This window comes from Colletotrichum paranaense (assembly GCF_030867605.1).
Source record: "Colletotrichum paranaense strain IMI 384185 chromosome Unknown Scaffold_9.1, whole genome shotgun sequence".
In the NCBI taxonomy this organism is placed as follows: Eukaryota; Fungi; Ascomycota; class Sordariomycetes; order Glomerellales; family Glomerellaceae; genus Colletotrichum; species Colletotrichum paranaense.
The window spans coordinates 72,170-92,176 of NW_026848967.1; the positions used below are offsets into that span (position 1 = coordinate 72,170).

At 55.1% G+C, this 20,007-nt stretch overlaps 8 protein-coding genes across 8 annotated transcripts; 4 read left to right on the forward strand and 4 right to left on the reverse strand.

The window, feature by feature from the left end:
- Positions 1–463: 463 nt before the first annotated feature.
- On the forward strand, positions 464–1,060 carry CPAR01_10779 (thioesterase superfamily protein; the record flags this gene model as incomplete). The annotated part of the gene is made up of 2 exons (XM_060495039.1): positions 464–574; positions 650–1,060. The coding sequence occupies 2 exons, from the start codon at positions 464–466 to the stop codon at positions 1,058–1,060; spliced, it is 522 nt and encodes a 173-aa protein (XP_060345387.1).
- A 212-nt stretch (positions 1,061–1,272) lies between these two features.
- On the reverse strand, positions 1,273–3,353 carry CPAR01_10780 (F-box domain-containing protein; the record flags this gene model as incomplete). The annotated part of the gene is made up of 5 exons (XM_060495040.1): positions 1,273–1,588; positions 1,702–1,852; positions 1,962–2,889; positions 2,944–3,072; positions 3,165–3,353. 5 exons carry the CDS (start codon positions 3,351–3,353, stop codon positions 1,273–1,275), a joined length of 1,713 nt encoding a protein of 570 aa, XP_060345388.1.
- A 1,678-nt stretch (positions 3,354–5,031) lies between these two features.
- CPAR01_10781 (uncharacterized protein) lies at positions 5,032–8,240 on the reverse strand (the record flags this gene model as incomplete). Its single annotated transcript, XM_060495041.1, has 3 exons — positions 5,032–6,934; positions 6,997–7,851; positions 7,903–8,240. 3 exons carry the CDS (start codon positions 8,238–8,240, stop codon positions 5,032–5,034), a joined length of 3,096 nt encoding a protein of 1,031 aa, XP_060345389.1.
- A 1,432-nt stretch (positions 8,241–9,672) lies between these two features.
- Positions 9,673–9,858, forward strand: CPAR01_10782 (uncharacterized protein; the record flags this gene model as incomplete). Its single annotated transcript, XM_060495042.1, has 1 exon — positions 9,673–9,858. One exon carries the CDS (start codon positions 9,673–9,675, stop codon positions 9,856–9,858), a length of 186 nt encoding a protein of 61 aa, XP_060345390.1.
- Positions 9,859–10,456: 598 nt separating this feature from the next.
- CPAR01_10783 (uncharacterized protein) lies at positions 10,457–10,850 on the reverse strand (the record flags this gene model as incomplete). The annotated part of the gene is made up of 2 exons (XM_060495043.1): positions 10,457–10,799; positions 10,834–10,850. The coding sequence occupies 2 exons, from the start codon at positions 10,848–10,850 to the stop codon at positions 10,457–10,459; spliced, it is 360 nt and encodes a 119-aa protein (XP_060345391.1).
- A 4,783-nt stretch (positions 10,851–15,633) lies between these two features.
- CPAR01_10784 (uncharacterized protein) lies at positions 15,634–16,265 on the forward strand (the record flags this gene model as incomplete). Its single annotated transcript, XM_060495044.1, has 2 exons — positions 15,634–15,846; positions 15,936–16,265. The coding sequence occupies 2 exons, from the start codon at positions 15,634–15,636 to the stop codon at positions 16,263–16,265; spliced, it is 543 nt and encodes a 180-aa protein (XP_060345392.1).
- A 738-nt stretch (positions 16,266–17,003) lies between these two features.
- CPAR01_10785 (chaperone DnaJ) lies at positions 17,004–18,805 on the forward strand (the record flags this gene model as incomplete). Its single annotated transcript, XM_060495045.1, has 3 exons — positions 17,004–17,189; positions 17,249–18,483; positions 18,592–18,805. 3 exons carry the CDS (start codon positions 17,004–17,006, stop codon positions 18,803–18,805), a joined length of 1,635 nt encoding a protein of 544 aa, XP_060345393.1.
- Positions 18,806–19,404: 599 nt separating this feature from the next.
- On the reverse strand, positions 19,405–19,782 carry CPAR01_10786 (uncharacterized protein; the record flags this gene model as incomplete). Its single annotated transcript, XM_060495046.1, has 1 exon — positions 19,405–19,782. The coding sequence occupies one exon, from the start codon at positions 19,780–19,782 to the stop codon at positions 19,405–19,407; it is 378 nt and encodes a 125-aa protein (XP_060345394.1).
- Positions 19,783–20,007: the final 225 nt, after the last annotated feature.

Consider the following 20,007-nt stretch of genomic DNA (forward strand, 5'->3'; position numbering starts at 1 on the left):
CTCCGTACAGGTGAGGTGGTTTATCTTATCGTCGGCGGTTGGTTTGTCAGAAGTTGGAGGTTGAACGTACCGAAAGGGATTTGCCGAGGCAGTTCCACTAGCGTGCCGAAGATAGGGACTAAGAACCCGGGGAAGCCAGCGGGGCCATTTGCTGTGGAAATGGAAGGGTACCTAAGAAAAGGTACCCATCCGGACCCCCAACCGAACTCAATTGAATTATAGCATCAGCAACTCGACCATTCTCACTTTAGATTGAGGCTCACTCATAGATCGCCCATCTATTCATTCATCGCCTTCTGGTTGATTATCTGTGGCCTAGTACCCCATCGATACCCTCACTTGATTCAGCTTTCTTCCAACAGCTAGAGCCCGACTCGCTGTCAGCGACAGACGACACTCACTTTCTCATCTCACTCTCACTCTCACTCTCACTCTAAACTCACACGACGACACCTCATTCACAATGGGCATCCCATCCCAGTTCAAGTCCGTCTTCGAAGCCAAGGCAGGCGAAGAGCGCATCCAAGCCTGGCTGAACCTAGACAAGGACGACGCGGGCAACTTCAAATTCGGTGTACGTCCCTTTCCCCCCTTTCTCATCACGTCTCACCCCGAGTAAACATAAACCAGCTGACACAAAGACCTCCAGAACTGGATGGGCGCCCTCATCCCCTCCATATCCCTCCTCTCCACCTCCCTCACTCCCACCCCTCGCGCCACCTTCTCCTTCACCGTCCTCCCAGAGCACTGCAACCGCGCCGGCAACCTCCACGGCGGCGCCGCCGCCACCCTCTTCGACTCCCTCACCACCATGCCCCTGGCCCTCGTCAACGACAAGCCGGGCTACTGGCAGTTCCTCGGCGTCTCCCGCACCATCAACTGCAGCTACCTCCGCCCGGCCCCCAACGGCGAGGAGTGCCTCGTCGAGTGCGAGATTGTCCAGATTGGCCGGACGCTGTGCCAGCTCAGGGGTACCCTCACGAGGCGGAGCGACGGGGTGGTGCTGGCTACGTGCGAGCATCACAAGTTTAATACTGATCCGCCCGCGAGCAAGTTGTGATTTGGAGAATTAAGCTTTGTTTTCTACCCTTTCTTCTTCAGAGAAAAATGAGTGTAAGGAGTTTGGATGAGAAGAGATGTTGAGTGAGACTCACGATATCTATTACCCACGCGGTATACACATACAGCTGTAGATGTTACACATAAGCTAGAACAAATCCACAAAGCCAACAAAAACCATCAGATTCCACCAAACCCACCACCCCTATCCTATCACTGCTCTATAAGATGATGCCCACCAAGCACAAGATCCATAAGCTCGGAATCCGGCGCCGCCAACGCCGCCAAATCCTCCACCAGCTCCTCATCATCAATCTCGCCCCCGTCATCGTCGTCGTCCTCCCCCCACTCCCCGACCACAAAGTCCTCGTCGTCGTCCTCGTTGCTAGCCAGCTCCGCGTCAAAGTCCATGATGGGCAGGAAATCGTGAATGTCAATCTTCTTGTCGTCGCCGTCCTTGGGGCCCGGCGCCCGGTCCGAGACCTTGAAGTAGGCGCTGGGCCCGCAGGGGCCGTGGGGGTCGTAGTCTCTGTAAGTCGCAGAGGTTAGTTGGCATTGGCTCCCTCTCATTCGGTATGTTCTCTCTTCTTGAGTAGATGCTAGAAAGGGAGGTGGAAGGAAGAAGGAGGAGATACAACATACGTATCGAACCAGTGTCCCATGACACCGCGAGCCGACCCAACACCGCCAATCTGTATCCCCTCGCTCCGCCACCGCGCGTGGCCGTTGAAAACGGAGAAGGTCGTCCACCTCACCTCGCCCTCCTTGGTCATCCGAACCGTGCCTTCAGTAGCTAATTAGAATCAGTCGAAATTTAACGGAAAAAGCCACATGAAAGGGGCCTTCCACCGTGAAGTAGCCAGGATCTTTTTTACGAAGAAAAGAAGACGAGGAAAACTTACCACGAAGTTGCGAATGCGCATTCTCATCCCACGAATCATCAACCGACCGCGACAACCCATGAAAGTGCACAACAGGCAGCTCCTTCCCATCCTCCTCCCCGGGCGGCTGCACATCAACAACATACATCTTCATCAAGATAATCCTCGTCGCCTCCCCGACGTCCAGCGGCGGCCGCGGCACCTCGATCGGCGGCGGCTCCTCTCCAATCGGGAAATTATAGTGGAAGAAATCGTTATAGTCGATGAAACAAACCACCCTCAACCACGTGCCCGCGACGCCGTACGGGTCCTCCAGATCCAAATCCCGGATCCCTCTCCCCGGTGAGGGCACGTAACTCCCCGACCACGAGCCCGCAAACGGCTTCTCCCAGAGGTTGGAAAATACCTTTGCGGTGAGACGCTGCGATCTGATGTTGCTCCCCAGCACGATCATGATGGCCTCCATCTTTTCCCAGTCCACCCGCCCCGAATCGTCGTCTCGAAAGGGCCCCCATTTCGTGCGCGTCGTGTACTGTCGCATGTCGTAGACCTTGCACGCGGCGTAGGGGTATACCCGCGAGGACCGCGTGCGGCCAAAGTTGAAGATGGGGCGGCCGTAGAGGCAGTGGAGCTTTGCGCTCTGTTGGTGGATGTCGTCGGCGGTTGGGTCCGCCAGCCGGGAGGAAGAGGAGGATGACGCCGACGGGGACGATGACTGCCGGCGGCGGCTGCTTGTCGGGCGTGCTACGTCGCCACGCGCGCGGTCAAAGATGTGAGAGCGACACAGAAAAGCCACCCGCGCGGGCTCGTCGCGGAAGAAGTTGGCTAGGGCGGCGGCGTTGCGGGAGACGGCGTGGGTGCCTGTGTCGTTTTGCGTCTCGCCTGTCGGGGAGGCATGTTGTAGCAGCCTGTTGACGACGTCGGATACGAAGGGGAGGAGGTCGCGGGACTAGTTAGGGTAGCGCAGATGAGAACGGGTTCATGATATCCCATATGCCTTTACGATAGTGAAAGGGGGCAAGGGAATCTCTCCCACCTTTTCGTTGAAACTATCCCCAGCGCAAACGAGACCGAGTCTCACGAAATCGTGCAGTTCCCTCTCCCAATCCAACCCAGTCTGCTTAGGTGTGTCCTATTCGAGAAATCGCGAATTAGACCATTCCCTTCCTCTCCAAGGCGACGCAAGACAAAAGGTAACTGTGGGACAGAGGGTTTGTTCCATACAAGAGCATTCAAATACACGTCCTTGCAAAGTTTCTGATTCCCCTTGACGTAGGAGTGCAAGAATCGACATGTGCGGGGCAGACGTCCGAGGTCGCGGGGCTCGAGGCCCGAAAAGATGTGATGGAGGATCTCCGCCGGTAGCAGGTTGATATGCAGCAGCTGTTGATGCTGCTGCGGCGGCTGTGACATCTTGGGCGACGGCGATGGGTATGGCGACGCCCTGTCGGATTCAAGCATCTGGAGGGGGAGCTTATCGCGCGCCGCGGCGGTTGTGGTCTCTTGTGTGTTGTATGTTCACAGCTCAGAGAGGGATGCGTCGTTGAGAAATGGACAAGTGGTTTGGGGAACAAGATTCTGCACGAGGAGCCGGTCAACGAGTCACGATGAGAGGGAACATTTCTTGGGGTAGGTAGCAAGGTAAGTAGCAAGGTAGGTAGTGAAGGTGGGAAGAATCGAGCAAGGTAAGGCAGGACAAGGTAGGTAGACAAACAGCGGATCGGAAGCTTAAACTTACGTCGTCCACCCGGTTGGTCAAACCGCCCACGCAAACCTCCCACGCGGGTCACGAACCACATGCAGCGTTCGTGCGGGGATAACTGCAGGGTGTACGGCGTTTGGAGTAGGTACCTATCCGAATCTATGTAAGGGCGGGCAGGGCGAGCGCGTGTGGGTACCGCCTGCCTGCGATCCGTGAAGCCCCCCCCCCCCCCCGCGCCTGGAGTTCTGCAATTTGGTCAACCCCGGAGCTTAGGGGTGTGTGAGCTTCCGGCGTATCAGCGCGGTGGAGAATGGCGGACACTGTGTGTTATGCAGACAAAAGTGTCATTGCCTCTGAGATTGGCTTGTCGAAGCCCTGACGAATAGCTCTCTCGACTGAGGTTGCCTTACGGATACCTACCTCTCTGGCAGCGCAGCAGTTCCTCGGTTTTCCGACTGTCCCGTCCCCTAAAGCACATATTCTCTGGAACGTCAAGAACCCCTCTCCATGGAGCCCTATCAAGAAGAGTCACCAGGAGTCAGTATAAGTCATCATGACGTAAGGCAAGGTAGAGAAGATCACTAATTACCTTACTTACCTAAGACAACGATCAAAAAGCGCTATCGAATACATGCCTTAGCCCCGCACTCATCGGAGCCGGAAAGTGGATCCCGCCCGGCTCCGGACCCGGGAGGCCTAATGTCTAAAGCAAACGGAAGCGGAGCATACGATCCACAAAATTTCAACTCGCCAATATCACCGGCGTTCCCTTGGCAGACGGCTCTCTTTCACAGCGCCGGGCTTGCATCAGGAAACGGCAGAGCCACCTCTCCGACGCAAAGAAAGTCACCGGCAATTCCCGAGCTACATGGTCTCGGATAGGTGGGATTTCCAGTCCCTCAGACATCCCACGTTCCGCGTCCTTACCTAAGTCGGTTTTCTCTTTTGGCAGCAGGTCGTCTACCGCGACCTGGAAATGGTATGGCGTCGACATGTATTAGACATTGCAATGGAACCTGGCATGTGGTCAGGCAAGATTATATTCATCAGTGTACTCTCTCCGAGACCCTACTTTTTCCGTCTCAGCGCTAATGCTGAAATGCCACGAAGAATCCATCGCGCTGTGGTAAGACGCGCGCATCATGGGGGTATAGATACAGTACAACACACAAGAAGGAAAGAAAATGCTCAAGCTGAATGTCCATGCTGGCTCCCATTTATTCGATTTCACCGTCTGGGGCCGTCATCCTCGTGTCATGTCATCGCAAGAAGTGGTATAATATTTCAAAGTCAATCCCCCCAGTCGTCAATAAGTCGTGCCATTACCATGCGTAAGTCGTAATTAGAATGGCTTGAATGCAGTTTGGTCGTAATTTCGCTACTCGCCAGTTACATCGTGGTAGCCCCAGCGTTCAGCTGGAGACAATTATTGAGTAGATTGGCGCCTTCATGCAACAGCTCCCAGCGGGTGGTTTCGAATGAGTCTTTGAGAACGAGAAGCATAGCCGTGTTTTCGTTGATGCCCTTCATGGCCTTGAGCTCGTCTGGCGAGGACGCGCCCCCATATTTCAAAAGATATTCGCGCATTTGTCGTAACTGTTCCTGCTTGGATGTCGGGGGTGGAACATCGGGGCAGGGACCTTCCAGGGCGAATCCGTAACACCAAACAACAAGGGCAGCAAAGTATAGAACCCAAGGCCTATTGAGGAGTACGTCGTCTCGTGCAGTGTACGGCTCATCGTACTTGAAGCCGTTGGGCTGATGTGCCTGGCCGCCATCGGGTATGAGAACAGATCTGATGAACTTGAGGGCGTAAAAGGTTGCGTCGCGAGCCTTGGCGGTTGGTGCCCAAATGTCCTTCATTCTCCGTTGAGCACTATTGAGATCTTGCTGCCCAATAGCTCGCCCAAGAAGCCGCTTTGCCCTAGCAAAGATTTGACAGTCGACAATGTCAACGTGCATTGCCATATGTGCAAGATGATGCAGTACGGTACGGCTCTCGAAAACGACGTTGGCGTCATTCTTCTTCGCCGAGTCGTAGCGGTATGGGTCAGAAGAGCCTTCTGTTCTTGTGAGGGACTTGTCGAAATCTTCCTTCCAAGCATCAAAGGCCCTGGTCAGTGTTCCCCGCCATTTGTCTCTGCCGCCCAGTGCCTGAGACACGCCACCGCCAAGAACGTTGACCTGAAGGTCTCTTTGATTCATATGCCAACTAACGCTGAGAAGACCGGCCATGAGGACCATGCGACCAAATGGATTGGTCTGCACGCCTTGACCACTGAGCGTTCGTTTGAGACCCTCCAGAAAAGAGATGGGTTTCACACCGTTGGACAGTAAATTAGACTCGACTCTGCCAACTTCCGCACCACTCGTGGCTTTCCACAAGGCCTCATCGCAGGGCAGAGGCAGCCTCATTTCGTGCGTGACCATAACCGTAGAGTGGCCAAACATGGTAGCATGGATGGAGTCAATGACAAAAGCAGCAAACGCAGCTCGTCGTGTCGACTCGTTAGTGATCCAGTGATTCCACCACTCGTCTGCGGTGTGGGCCATGCCGGATGCTGAAGAATGGCGTGAGCTGTTTGTCTTGTCATCTCGAGGGTTTGGTGGCGAGTCGAGAGATGATTTGCCAATGAGAGACCTTCCACGGCGCATCAGAGTGATTGTGGTTGCGTGGTGAATGTGGGCTCGCTCGTGCAGCTCTCTGGTAGAGTACATCTTTTCGTACAGCTCGAGGAGTAGAAGTGTCTGGAACAGCCACAGCTTTGCCGGCGGCCTAAAGTTCGGGTCCATGAAAATCTCCCATCTCAGGTGCCAGGCTAGGAAGTTGGACAGCTGAGCACCCGCCTTTGTGACCTTCTGGCCGTGTGTTTTGTCGAGGCACGCCGCACCAATTGTCATCATTGCTAGAAGAAGCAGATTGGGCGTACGGTCGGGCGAGAATGTCGGCTTGTGGAGGATAGGAATCTGGTCACTGAAATGAACCCAGTACGAGCCGATGTAAGCCTGCATCATCCGCTTGCTAAGCATGTGATCGCCATCGCTGCGGTCACCCTCCAGAATGCTTTCACGTTGTCGCATCGCCGGAGCCTCATCGTTATCGTGAAACCTTTGGTTGATGAAGTCATAAATCTCTTGGCTCTTCTCCTCAGAGATTGTGGCCTCTGGAAGATTCTGGTCAAGCAGATTGTTGACAGCCATGACTTGATGAGGCCCCGAGGGAAAGTATCCCATAGGAACGCCGTCTGTTCCCACATAGGGGACGCTATAGGGGTTCTGGTACTCGCCGTAGCTGCAAAAAATGTTAGTGAAGTTCGTGGCTAAACGAAGGTCAAAACCAACTTGCTAACATACCCGGGAGCCACCATCTGGCCCATGGGCGAGCCTTCCCCTCCTTGTTGCGTGTTGAAGAGGTAGGCAACGAAATCTTCTGGGATCGTCACATATGGCGATTTACTCAAGATGCTATCGCTCCCAAAAACGGGGATCGTCCCAGGCATAGACATCTGATCAAGGAGCATCATCTCGCCTGACTGCTGGGGGTGACCCTGCTCACTGTACTCGGCCGAAGTGGTGGGTGCATATGTTTGGCCTTCACGGGGTGCATTACCCGCGCCGTTGGAGAAGTCGGAGGGCGGCAGATTGAATTGCGGAAAGTTTTGCTGAGTTGTGTACGGTGCAGACTGAGGGGTGTTGTGCGGCTGGGTGTGGTAGCCGTGTGGATTGGCAACCGGGGACATGTAAGACCCGTTGGTCTGTCCAACCGGCCTTGGGCCGCTCGGAGACTGTTGCGGGGGGCGATGCGCCTGAACGCCTCCGTACCCATTGTCGTGATGCATGTAGCCGTCCATTCCGCCAGGGTGCACACCTATTGGGTATCCCGGCGGGGTGTTGGTTGCCTGAATGAACGGGCTACCAGATACATCTTTGGGCGACTGATACTGCATTTGGGCTTGCCGCATATTGGCGAAGCCCGTTCCCGGCCGACTAATCTCGGGCGAAGCAGACCCAGGCAGCGGGAAAGGTGGGCGATCCGTGGTAGGGGAGATATGGCTCATCATCGAGTCCTTTCGGTTCAGGGCGGACCCCTTGGCTGTGTGACGGTCTCTATGGCGGTTACACAAATCGAGCCGAACAAAAGTGCGACTACAATCAGGAAAGTCACAAGCATAAATCTGCTTGGGCGTGTGGTTGAGCTGGTGACGGTATCTGAAGAGTTGTTAGTTTTGTGGGACATGGACTGTACACGGCACCACCTACAAGTGCTCGGCTCTAGAGTAGCTCTTTCCACAGCCCTCCTGAGGACATTCAAACTTTTTGTCCAAGCCTTTGCGACTCCTCCGTCTTTTTCTAGCAGGGCCACCGTCCGAGTTGGAGGAGCCGGCTTTTCCTTCGTCTCCATCATCGTCCATGATGTCGGCATCCTTGTCTTCAGAGACCTCCCGCAGTCTTCCCCTACCGCTTTCGTGTTCCTGCTTGATGAAATGCTGCGGACTCGTCCGCGGCTCGTGATTTGTCGCCATTGTCGCAGGCCCAGCAGAGGGCAGCGAGGTTGAGGATTTGAAGCTAGCTGGATGTGCGGGTAAAACAGAAGTCATGGTTTTTCAGACGGCAGCTTCGTGAGATAGGCGTCGGAAAATCCGAGGTTGTTGGCGGCGCGGGTCCTGTTACGATGTAACGGACCAAGACTTAGAGACACCAGCTTCGTTGCGCTCAAAGCTTATTGTCGCAACGGTGGTACTTGAGATGTTGTTTTGCGAAGCGTACGGGGGGCGGTAGAAACTCTTCGTTGTCAAGTGGCGCGACTTTGTCGGTCCAGTTGGATCAGTGGTGCTGGACGTCTCGTGTTCTTCAGTATTCGTAATATACAAGCTGCGTGCGCAAAATCGCACTCGAGTTTTCTAGTTTGGCCTCTCCAAAGCCAATTGGAGAGGATTTTCAAAACATGACGGGGAGGAAGTAGCACCGGCCAGTAGAGGTTACGGTAGCGGCAACAGCGTGGCAAGAAGGTAGAGTGCGATGCGTGAGGGAAAAGTCGCGGTTGAGAGCGCAGTCCTCGAGGACAGTGAGATGCTCCTTCAGTTGAGGTACCGAGACCCTTGAGGCGAGATCAGGCAAGGCAAGGTAAGGTAAGCAGCTGGGAATGGTTAGCAGGTGGATGTCGGTGGAGATGGTAGTATTAATGACGGGTCTGCCGCCTGTTGCGGTAAAATGGACGAGCGCTGGACTGCATGACAGAGCGAAAGAGAGGGGAGGGGGTGGGTGTCAAAAAAACAAAATAAGAGACGGCAAGGTTGGAGGTTGCGGATGGGAGTGGACCAGGGCCGAAGGGCTGTGGAGATGTGGACTAAAAAGGGCGATAGAGATGGACCATAGCGTTGCGACCTAGGGGGTGGGCGTGTAACAACCATGAGCCAGGCCTGGCGCCATCGACTCTCTGTTCCTCAGATCTTTCTCTCGTGCTCTCTCTCTCTCTCTCTCCCTATTTCCTGGGGGAGGCGTCGCCGCCGTTCCAGTCGCACAAGCTGTCGTCCGGGGCGGTCCAGCCTCTAAGAAGCAAGACAGTGAACCTTGAGTGGAAGGATGGCGGGAGACGGGACGATGACATGGTGTTGTATCGGGTACGGGATCTGCTGATGGAAGCGGAGGTGGACTGTAGTGGCTGTAGTGCAAGATCAGGTACCTGGAGCTTCGGGGTACATTGGCCCCGAACGGCGTGGTCCCTTGAGTGCGAAGTAAACCGAAGCGAACCGTTGCTGTCCGTCAGTGGCATTCCCCAGCTAACCTGAGGTTAAGGTAGGTACCTCAAACTCAAGGAAAGCGGCGACCGATTGCACGTCGGGGAGCGCCGCTGGGCAGATGGATCGGTGTTCAGCGCTTGTGACAACTACAGCAGTAGCTGCGGCTGCCATAGTAGCCGATGGAGCTTGGTCGCATGTCATCCGGCTGAGGCATCATCGTCCCGAGTAATCCGTGTTAAGCTCGATTCGTGGTCCTAAGCAATGTACGGTCTCCGGCACTGGAAGCTGAATGGACGTAGGTAGACGTGGACGTGGCAAAATGTCGTTCCTGATCCACGGCGGCATGTCTGGCGGGTACCAGGTGGGATTGTCTCTCAAATCCCCGGGGGGTTGGATTCGAAATGCCGGGAGACATGGTAAGGAACGGGAAGAGAACAGAAGGAAATATGGAGGGCGGGAAAGAGGCGACGGATGATGGAGAGACATATGAATAGAGAGAGGGAGAACGAGACAGACAGAATGGATTGGAATGCCCTACCTGAAGAAGATTTCACCTCGCCAAGTTGATGGACGCAAGGGCTCCCGCTGGACAGTGAACGGCAGTGCAGTGCAACGCAAAGCCAAACAAGGGGCGATGGTAGTTGGACGGGACGCGAAGCGCAGACACTGGCGTTTGTGTTGCTAATGTCGAGACAGGCAGAGAGAGTGCGCGCGCGAGAGAGATGGGGGCGGCACGGAAAGGCAGGAAACAATGTCGTCTTTCTTCTCGAAGCTCGGATGGCAGGGCAGAAAGAAAGATGTTTGCTGCCGCTGAAGATTCGGGCCTTGTGGAGGTGTCGAATGGAGTGAATGGTGGTGAGTGGGTGGTGTTTGTGCTTGGTGCTTGGTGCTTGGTGCTGATGCTGATGCTGATGCTGGTCCACCGTGTTAGTAGTTTACTCCGTATGGATACTTCGTACGCAGCAATGGCGGCAAAGTCCTGGGGAAGTGGGTTGAATTGGAAAAACAAAAAAAGAAGCGTTTGACCACCTGGGCAGATGGATCGAGAGCGCAGAGTGGGAGTGTGGGGGGTCTTATGCCACCTCCCACTCCCACTCCCCCTTCTCGTCAGTCTTGCCTCTCGATTCTCCAAGCATCCAAGGTAAGGTAAGCTTCCCCCTCTCTCTGCTTCCATTCTGTGCAGTGCAGGGCAGGGCAGGGCAGCCAGGCAGGCAAGAGTGTGCGGGTTCTCTCTTCCACCCCCGTGCCCCCCTTTCCCCCCCTCCACCCTTCCAGACAAACCTGGCCATCATCGGTGAACCCAGGGTGTGGCCAAGGTGTGAGGCCCGCCGGCGATGCGATGCGATGCGATGCGATGCGATGCGATGCGCAGAACGCAGAAAGATGCCCTTGACCAAGCAGCTACTAAGCTGTGCACTCCCACAGGAGCACACATACCGCAGTACCTACACGGTAGGGCCGTAGCATGCCAGAAAAAAAAAGGTGTGGTGGGCCACGCCATGGAGGAGGGGTCCTTCATTAGTGCGCCTTCTTGCGCAGTATACTCCGTGACTCCGTACATAGTCACATAGAGTATCCGTAGAGTACATACATGTGAGTAATTATGAACATGTCATGTTGCGGTTGAAATACTCCTTGACTTTGGGTGACTCCCCTTTTGAGACCCTTCCTTGGCACCGTCTACCGAATGGTCTTTGAGGGTGCACTCGGAGAGGGGGGAGGGGGAAACTGGAAAGATGATGCGGCCGGGCACTACTATCGTATATCCGTACATGCAATAATTGCCATGGTACCTCGCCTCTGGCAGGATAGACGCGCCGAGGGAACGGCCATCTCTGAAAGTGTGCTGCAGGGCAATATCGGAACTTGAACAAGGGCAATAGGCCGTGTAAGCAGAAGGGGGTATCCGCCTGGTCTTCGGTACCGTTCGCGAGAACCCGACAAAATAAAAGTTGACAAGTGACCACCTGTGCATGTGCGTTCCTGCGCCTCGTCATTTACCCTCATGGAAGAAAAGCGTGCGGTATCCGTCCGAGGCAGCCGCACCATGCCCCCTACATTTTCTCTGTATAGGTACACGCGGAGAGAGGTAGAAAAAGAGCAATGAGCCCAGAAGCCTGGTTGGCCGCAAAATCCCGCTCCAACAGCCGTCGCTATAGTCGTAGCCGAGGGAAATGTAACTGAACATGCTCAAGACTGCCGGCCACCGCTGGGTCTGGTTGTAATCCATGAATGCGTTTCGTCGGGTGGGAAATCGGACACTTCTGACCTGCTTTTTTTCTACCTTGAGGGAGCCGAGATCGATCTGGTTGGCGTGGATAATAAAAAGACTAAGCCGTAAGTATATCGGGTCAGGAACCCCCCAACTCATCACATCGCTCGCCTCATCTTTTTTAGTCGACGGATATCGGTCGGCAAGCCGCCATGTTGAGCCAAGGTGAAGGAAGAATCAGTGACGTTTTGCTCTCACAATAGCTCCACATGGTTCCGAGTAGCGAGGCAATGGAGCGGGTCAGTCAAGCTGAGAGGGTGCTCTCATGACATTTCCAGGTGGTGGTCTCTGTCGTCGTACGACCGTCAACTGGATGAGCACAGCAAACACAGACTGGTCCCTTCGAGCTAGAGGGTCCCCGTCTAAAGACCCCCAAAGATCCCCCGAGTTCTCCTCGCTCGCCTTACGACAAGCATGCCCATGCCGTCCGTGACTGGCGTGGCTAGCTTCTGCAGGGATGGCCGGTGTGAGACTCGAGTCCCCTCCATAGCTCGCTTGAAGAAGACGAGACGTGTGGGGATGGGCGCGGTCTGGAGCTTGGACGGTGGACTTCACCCTTCTGGGGCGCCCTACCCCGGCCTATCGACATGATTGCGTGGATCGGCCGCCAGTGTCGCCTAAGACTTCTCGAGCTTCTCTTTGGGGGTTATTGCTGCCAGCCTTTGCCAACCAGCATCTGCGACATTTGGCGGTTAGCTACCCACAGACGACACTGTCAAAACTCCCACCGAGACCGTTCTCATTAGGGCAATTGTCCACGTAATTTGCTTCATGACCCTTTGCCGCTCTGTGGTACCTCGGCGTCAATGGTGCTAAGAGCTACAAGATTGCTCCCCTCGAGGGTGGTGTTGTGTTGACAGAAAAGTGAGACAATGTGAGAGAAGTACGTAGTACACCCTGAGCGTTGAGCAAGACGCAGAAGAGAGGCAGGGTTGCGCCACAAAACCAGCACAAATTTGCTGCAAATTGCCTGTCAATCACCTGTCACCGTTAATCCCACACGTGGTTATTCTCGTGGCAGGTCGCACCAGACCTACCAAACTGCCCGGCTATCGCGTCTAAGTTGTCGCTATCAAACCGAAGCTGCAGCACTCACTGATTAAGCTCGGAAACGGCCATGTTGTGGTACTCCAAGCTAGCCGCCCATCATACGCGTACGAATTCACCCAAAGGCGGATGCCATGTCGTTGTCGATCTTGTGCCAGTCATCAACCCCACGCTCTGAGGCTGAGATGCGTGAGGCACATCAGGAACAAATACCGCATTCTCGGGTGGGGCGTGGGTGAATCTTCCAAGTCGGCATAGTCTCAATATCGAAGCAGACGGATACGTTCAAAAGAGTATTTCCGGAGTCTCAGCCGGTACTTCGGCCATCCCCGTTGATGCACTCTTCATACCTTGGCTCTTCTCATCTCGTAATGGGTTCCCAATCTGGTATAGACCCTGAAATCGGAAAGGCAGCACACGACCCTTCTTGGTCGGGGCACTGACACTCCAAATCTGCTCGTGGGCAGCTATCCACGCCCGTCTTCCATCGATGCCGGCAGTCCAATGAGCTCAAGTCGCATTGCTTCGGTCAACAGATTAGCGATTAGTGGGTGGAAATAGCTGTTCGACTCGGAAACGATGGATCTTCGGACTCGCTACCCTGGTTACCTGCACCGCAATAGTTCTTCGTAGCTGCGCAGGACGCTTTTTCTTTTCCCGCTGGTTGTCACGCAGCCATACAACTCATTTGAAATGGCGACGACCCAGCTGGATTTCGAATCGCCTCTCTCCAGGCAGGTTATGATGCCACCTGACATGGATTATCGAATCTCCGGAAGAGAAGGACGCCAAGGAAATTTGGCGTTCAAGTTGCCAACTAGATGATGTCGATAATACTCCGTAGCCGTCATCTTTAGCTGTACTCTGCAGCCTAGGGCCGAGGCGACTCGCGAAAAGTTGTGGTGGAGGTGGGTGCAGGGATATTTAGCTGATCGTCGGTCAGCGCCTGTTGGAGGAAAACCACAGACAGTCGGCTCCACTCACGGTGAACTTCGGCAGGGACATGGGCTCCTTCGCAAGCTGGCCGTGGGCCAGCAAGGGTGAGGGTAACAACTAAATGATCTCCCTGGCAAGCCACAGTCCGGAAGTATATCGAACTGGCAGCAAAGTTGATGGCTTTCGTGTTGGTCTTGGAGTTGCGGTTCCTTGGACGATTTGTATGGTCATGCCATCAACTCTTCTTTTCGGATGAATATCATTGGTAGGTATTTGTGGCGCCTACGGCGGGCAAAAGGTCGTGAGGGTTCAGGTTTCTCATCGAAAGCGTGCCACTTGCGCATGTCCTTGCGGATTGGAGCCGTGGCCAGGTTTAACACCTGACCAATCCACACGCTGATGCGCGTTCGACTGAGGATGCCCGATCATGCATCGTTTGGGTAGTCAGCCCCCCTTCTCGCGGCCTTTGGCAGGACCATGGCGTCAGTCAAATGAATAGACGAAATTTCGAGGCCTCAAAGCAGACGATATTCCCTCATGTTTGGCCTGCGTACTCCGTAGTTAGTTTCGATATTAGTTGAGGAATAGAGCAGATAGCACGCCGTGGGGCTCTCAAGTCTGGCGTCGAAAGAAAGTTTGGGGGTCTCTTGGTCCACCTGCGTCTCGACGCGGGATGACCCTCGTGTGTATAGATTCAATTACGTGCGAGATGGCAACCCAAGCTACTGGGCCAGCCACACCTAGTGTTTCGTACAGCGTGGGGGATAGAAACCCAGACACAGTCGTGTCGGGCAAATCTCGCGGGCCGTATGTTGACTCGGGTATCTGTATGGCCGGGAGCCCTGGAGGTCTTGAGATGCCCTGGCTCGATCAGGAGGCCAAGAATGAAGGAGAAGCTCCCTTGGTGCTCGCGGATGTGGCCGATATGCTCGTGCAGCCAAGAGTCGTCCTCCCTCAATGTGGGGAAATTGGGGTTGAGTTGGTGAGAGGGGATTGTCCCGTGCAAGCAGACGTCAATCCTTGGGCGCACAACATCCTTCAATTTTCAAGCTCTGCTGAATAAGTACTGCGTTCTGTGATTTTGGTTTGCGGCGGACGGAAGCTTTCCCAATCGAAAGCTTGATTTACTGCCCCTGCCTGGATTGGCAAGTTGCCAGTCGGAGCCCGTGTGTTGTTTACTGGCCGGTGGCACGCATTGCTTCCAGTGTACATATATTTTAAGTCGCAGCTGCTGATATTGCCTCGAGATTGGATGCATTGGTGAAGGGCATTTGGCTTCCACGAGTCTGAAATAGTAGGATCTGTTTTGTTCAATGAAAGGACTGGACAACGGGAATAGGTAGCCGCCGTCTGGAGTTGGAGAGCGCGGAAAAAGGTGAGGGGCCGACGGAAACTCCACCCTCGAGGGAGGATCGACCATTGCGCTATCCCAATTAGGCTGGAGCTGAAAATTTGCTCCGGAGCCGACAGGTGTAAGTAACTTAGGTAAGCAGGCAGAATGTCGGGGATCGCATTTCGAGCAGCGACTTTGTGTACGTACCGATGTCGCACCACATTGACGCCAGCAACGGGGCCCAACTTTTCCAGGCACAACCTCTCGTGCTCTCTCCAACTGTTCAGCGCTCGCTGTTCAGAGTTCGCGCCAGACCCCGAATTCCGCCATGCCGCCAGTGGCCGCCCCGCAGCTCGCTCCTGGACGCAGGCAGGGCCCTGGGCAACCTGCTAGCAACCAACAGAGGCACCGCCGGCTGTTTGGTGCCATGACGTGAGAAAAAATCCCCTTCTCGCCCACACCACGCATCCACGCACGCTTCCACTCTCTCGCCCCGGCCCTGCCTCTCTTCCCCCCTCACCACACCTCACCAATTTCTTCCCAGTCTCCGTTCTCGAGTACGATGTGATACCTGAGCACGCCTCTCTCCTCCATTTCCTACGGCCTGTACCAAACCAGCTACGACGGTCTTGGCAAATCCTTATTTAATCCCTACTACCGTCATGGCACCCAAATCTTCCAAGGTCGCTCACGACGACACAAAGTCCGAGAACACAAACACCAAAGAGAAGCACACGTCTAGCTCTGGTAGTCACTCGAATGGCAAGCTTCGCCGTGTAGCTAGTTCGACGGGGTCTCAATTGCGAGAAGTCACGAATGCCAACGCTTCTGCTGACGCTCCCGCTCCGGCCAAGGAGACTGCCCAAAATCCTGGCGTAAGAATACACCTCACCCCTTCGACCTCGCTATACCCACGCAGGCATCCCAGCCTTGTAAAACTGCCGGCTAACTTTGTCCTTCCTAGATTCAATGGAAAACCTTTGAGCGAGACACACTCCATGCGTACCGTCGCGAACACCACCTCAACACTCCTACCTCCTTTTCCTGCTCGTACCGTCAATTGGTCCTTTCGCGACCCGGTGGCATTGGTCTACACTCCCCAACGATGGCCCGGAAGAAGGAGAATAGAAGGCAGAGCAAAGAGCAACTGGCGATGACGGTACGGAAACACTTCAATGGTGTCGGCATACAAGAAAACGATGTCATCGTCGACTTTATTCACAAAGTCAGGAGCCAGGCCATAACCAAGGGCGACCGCCACAGAAGAGCGAATTCGAAATCGCACGACACTTGAAGACCTTAATGACGGAACGACTACTATTTGGGAATTAAACGCATCGAAAGAAGTTGGTTAACGGGTGTCTTTGTGTGTCACCGGAGCATAGAGCCACGCCCGGCCATTTGGGCGATTTCGGACTGCATAATGATACCTCACCATGGGCAGGAAACCCCCCATGACGATAGACGACAAAGGCTAGACCCTTTGTCTCAATTTTTCCTTACATAGTTATGATCTATTAAAGTAATGGAATATGGAGTTTTGGATCGGAAGAGTCTTCAGAAATCTACATTTAGTCTTGACATTGGCGCCTTAATTCCCCCCGGCTGCTCCTCCGAGTCCCGGCGCACCATAGGCTTTCATGCACGCACAACGCGCATCCCCCAGAAGTAGCCGCGAATTTCCACCTGCGGGCTGTGGGGCCTGTTCGCGAGCCACTTAAAGCCATCCCAAATTGCTGACGTGAAGCTTGAGGTGCAGCAGTTGTCCCCATTTTACCTATCCAAATTACCCCCGGTCCCCCTGCACTCACCCGCGCCTTTCTTGCTGCGGGTGCCTGAGGCAATCACCGACTTTCGGCTTAGCATCGGGCCAAAAAAAAGTTGATATCATCCCGTCTTTCAATGGCATCGAAGGGCAAAGAATTTGCGGGAGAGTTCCACTTGGACGTTGATGCTTTTTCCGCATCCCCGGGCCAATTTAACCCCCTAAAATCTACGACATACTGCTTCAGATGAATTGACAAGCTTCACAATGAATGCAAGCATTCTCACCAAGGCAGTGGCACCGGGCCGTCTGCTGTCCAGCCGTATTTCCAGGCAATCCAAGCTCAAGGATTCGGTCTGCAAACGCGCCCAAATCCACACCGTCACTTGTACCGTTAGACCCACGAAGCCTCTAGCTTCCCGGGTGACATCTCAAGCTCCCTCATCCAAACGTGTAAGTAAATATCGCTTGCTAAAGTGTCTAGGCAGCTTGCTGAGTGTTTACTTTTCAAGGCATTTCATGCGACATCCACCAACCTCGCACCGAGCGACCCCTACAAGACCCTGGGTGTTGACAAATCAGCATCTGCGGGCGACATCAAGAAGGCATACTACGGCCTAGCGAAGAAATACCATCCCGACACCAACAAAGATGCCGGAGCCAAGGAGAAGTTTGGCGAGATCCAGAGCGCATACGAAATCCTGTCCGACCCCAAGAAGAAGCAGCAATTCGACCAGTACGGCGCTGCCGGCTTCGACCCCAGCGGCGGCAGAGGCGACCCGTTCGGAGGCGCTGGAAACCCATTCGGCGGCGGGTTCGGAGGACAGGGCGGGTTCGGCGGCGCCGGCGGCTTCAACTTTGACGACATCTTCTCCGCGTTCACGGGCGGCCAGGGCTTCGGACGCCGCGGCGGCGGCGGAGGAGGCGGACGGAACCCCTTCCAGCAGGAGATCCTGGTGGGCGACAACATTGAGGTGCAGTCGAGCATATCCTTCATGGAGGCGGCCAAGGGAACGAGCAAGACCATCACGGTGACGCCCCTGACGGAGTGCGGGACGTGTACGGGCAGCGGGCTCAAGCAGGGCACCAAGCGGTCGGCGTGCAAGTCGTGCAACGGGACGGGCACGCGGGTGCACTTCATGAACGGCGGGTTCCAGATGGCGTCGACGTGCGGCAGCTGCGGCGGCACGGGCACGACGATCCCCCGGGGGTCGGAGTGCAGGTCGTGCGCGGGCAACGGCGTCGTGAGGGAGCGCAAGACCATCACGGTCGATATCCCCGCGGGCATCGAGGACGGGATGCGTCTGCGCGTCGACGGCGCGGGCGACGCGCCCGTGACGGGTAAGAATGCCGAGGCGGGCATGCGGACGCAAAAGGGCGACCTCTACGTCTTTGTGCGCGTTGCGACGGATCCCAAGTTCCGCAGGGCCGGGTCGGATATCCTGTACACGGCCAGCATCCCCATCACGACGGCGATGCTCGGCGGCGAGGTCACGGTGCCGACGCTCGACGGGCAGGTCAACGTCAAGGTGGCGACGGGCACCAACACGGGCGACAAGCTGACGCTGTCGGGCATGGGCATGAAGAAGCTCAACGGCAGGCGGGGCGGCTCCGGCGACCTCAAGGTGGAGTTCCGGGTTAATATGCCCAAGTACCTGAGCGCGAACCAGCGTACACTGGTGGAGATGCTGGCGAACGAGATGGGAGACAAGACGGCGCGGAAGATTATGAACGTCACTCCCCAGGGGTGAGTCCTGTTTCCTGCGCGAGAACACGAGCGAGCGAGCGAGCGAATTAGTCGACACCGGGCTTTTACTTCTCTCTTTCCCTCTCCCTCACACTATCCAAATGTTAGGATACCTCGACGCCCGTTTGTACTAATTCCCGAAAGTAGAACCCAGCCAGCATCCCCTGATGACTCCGAGACTCACAAGAACGAGGGCTTCCTCAAGTCCATGTGGCACACCCTGACGAATCACCCGGCTCACCAGAAGCCAGGTGAAGACGGTGCGGCACCAACGGAGAAGAAGACGGACGAGAAGAAGGACGAGTCCAAGAAGGACTCTTAGCTCCCGGTGGCTCATCTTGAGCTAGAGGGTGTCTTTAATGTCCTTCGTCCTTGTACCATATCTCGGGCCTCCTTGCGCGGGCCTTGGCGGGTGTAGACGCGAACTTATAGAAGAGCGGAAAAGTGTTGGAGGATCTTGCATGGCAGGTGTTAAAACAAGGTTTTTATCTCTGGGTTTCTGGCTTCTTTGTGCCCCCGACCTTCAGAAGGGGGGAAGGAGATTGCTAGCCCATTTTGTTTGGTTTATGGAGGAAGCCTCATTGCTTTACTCGATTGTATTATTCACATGACTAAGAAAAAAGTGTACACTGTAGTATAGACCATAGGAGAGAGAGAAGAGATGGGAGGAGGGGAGAGGAGGGGAGGAAAGAAGGATAAGCCAGCTCCCCGCGGAGGCCACTCACCTCAGATTATTTACAAAGGACCACACCCAATCAATGAAGACAATTTTTAACAATTTTTATCTCGACTATGTTCGCTGGAGTGAATTGCGGCCGGGGAGATGGGGAATCCGAGAAGGTCGCCTTGTTGTGACGCGGGGCGCTTAGAGATCTAGACGATGAGACGCATGGAAATTCATGTGAGCGCCGTGATGCCCACCTAACATTCAGGGTCTGGCTGGTTGGTTTCGGTCGCAGAAGCGGCGTTTTGCCGCGCAACAGGAAACTGAAAGCAACGGGAGAAATGCCACAAAGGAATGGAAAGACGGGGATCCTTGCAAGGAGCGGGCCGTTCGGGCCTGGCACCTGGTCCTGGCTCGGGTCCCTGAAAGTGGGGCCACGAAGCGCCGGCCGCCGGCGACCAATGGGAGAACCGGGTGGAGGGGTAGCTAGAGGTCCGGATATTGGGTGGCCCGTCACCTGCATGAAGGTCGGGGCCAATGTGGTTGCGGAAGCGTGGGTTGTCGAAGTTTGGGTGAAGCGTGTTTGTGAGTGTTAGTGGGATTGCGGATGGACTCTTCTGATATTGAAGGGGCATCGCGTCGTTGATGGTTAAGCTGCTTTCTCTACTGTCGAGTATCTGTAGCGCATTTACAGGTTCCCGCTCGGTTGAGATGAAGAAGTGTGGATGAATTCGTTCCGCCCACGTGTAATGGTCAAGTCATCTCTGTCGGTAAAGAAGAGAATTGCTGACATGCAGCAGAGTCGGAACGTACATGTAAGCAGCGATGGGACCGTGATGAGCAGAAGGTGCGGTCTGGCC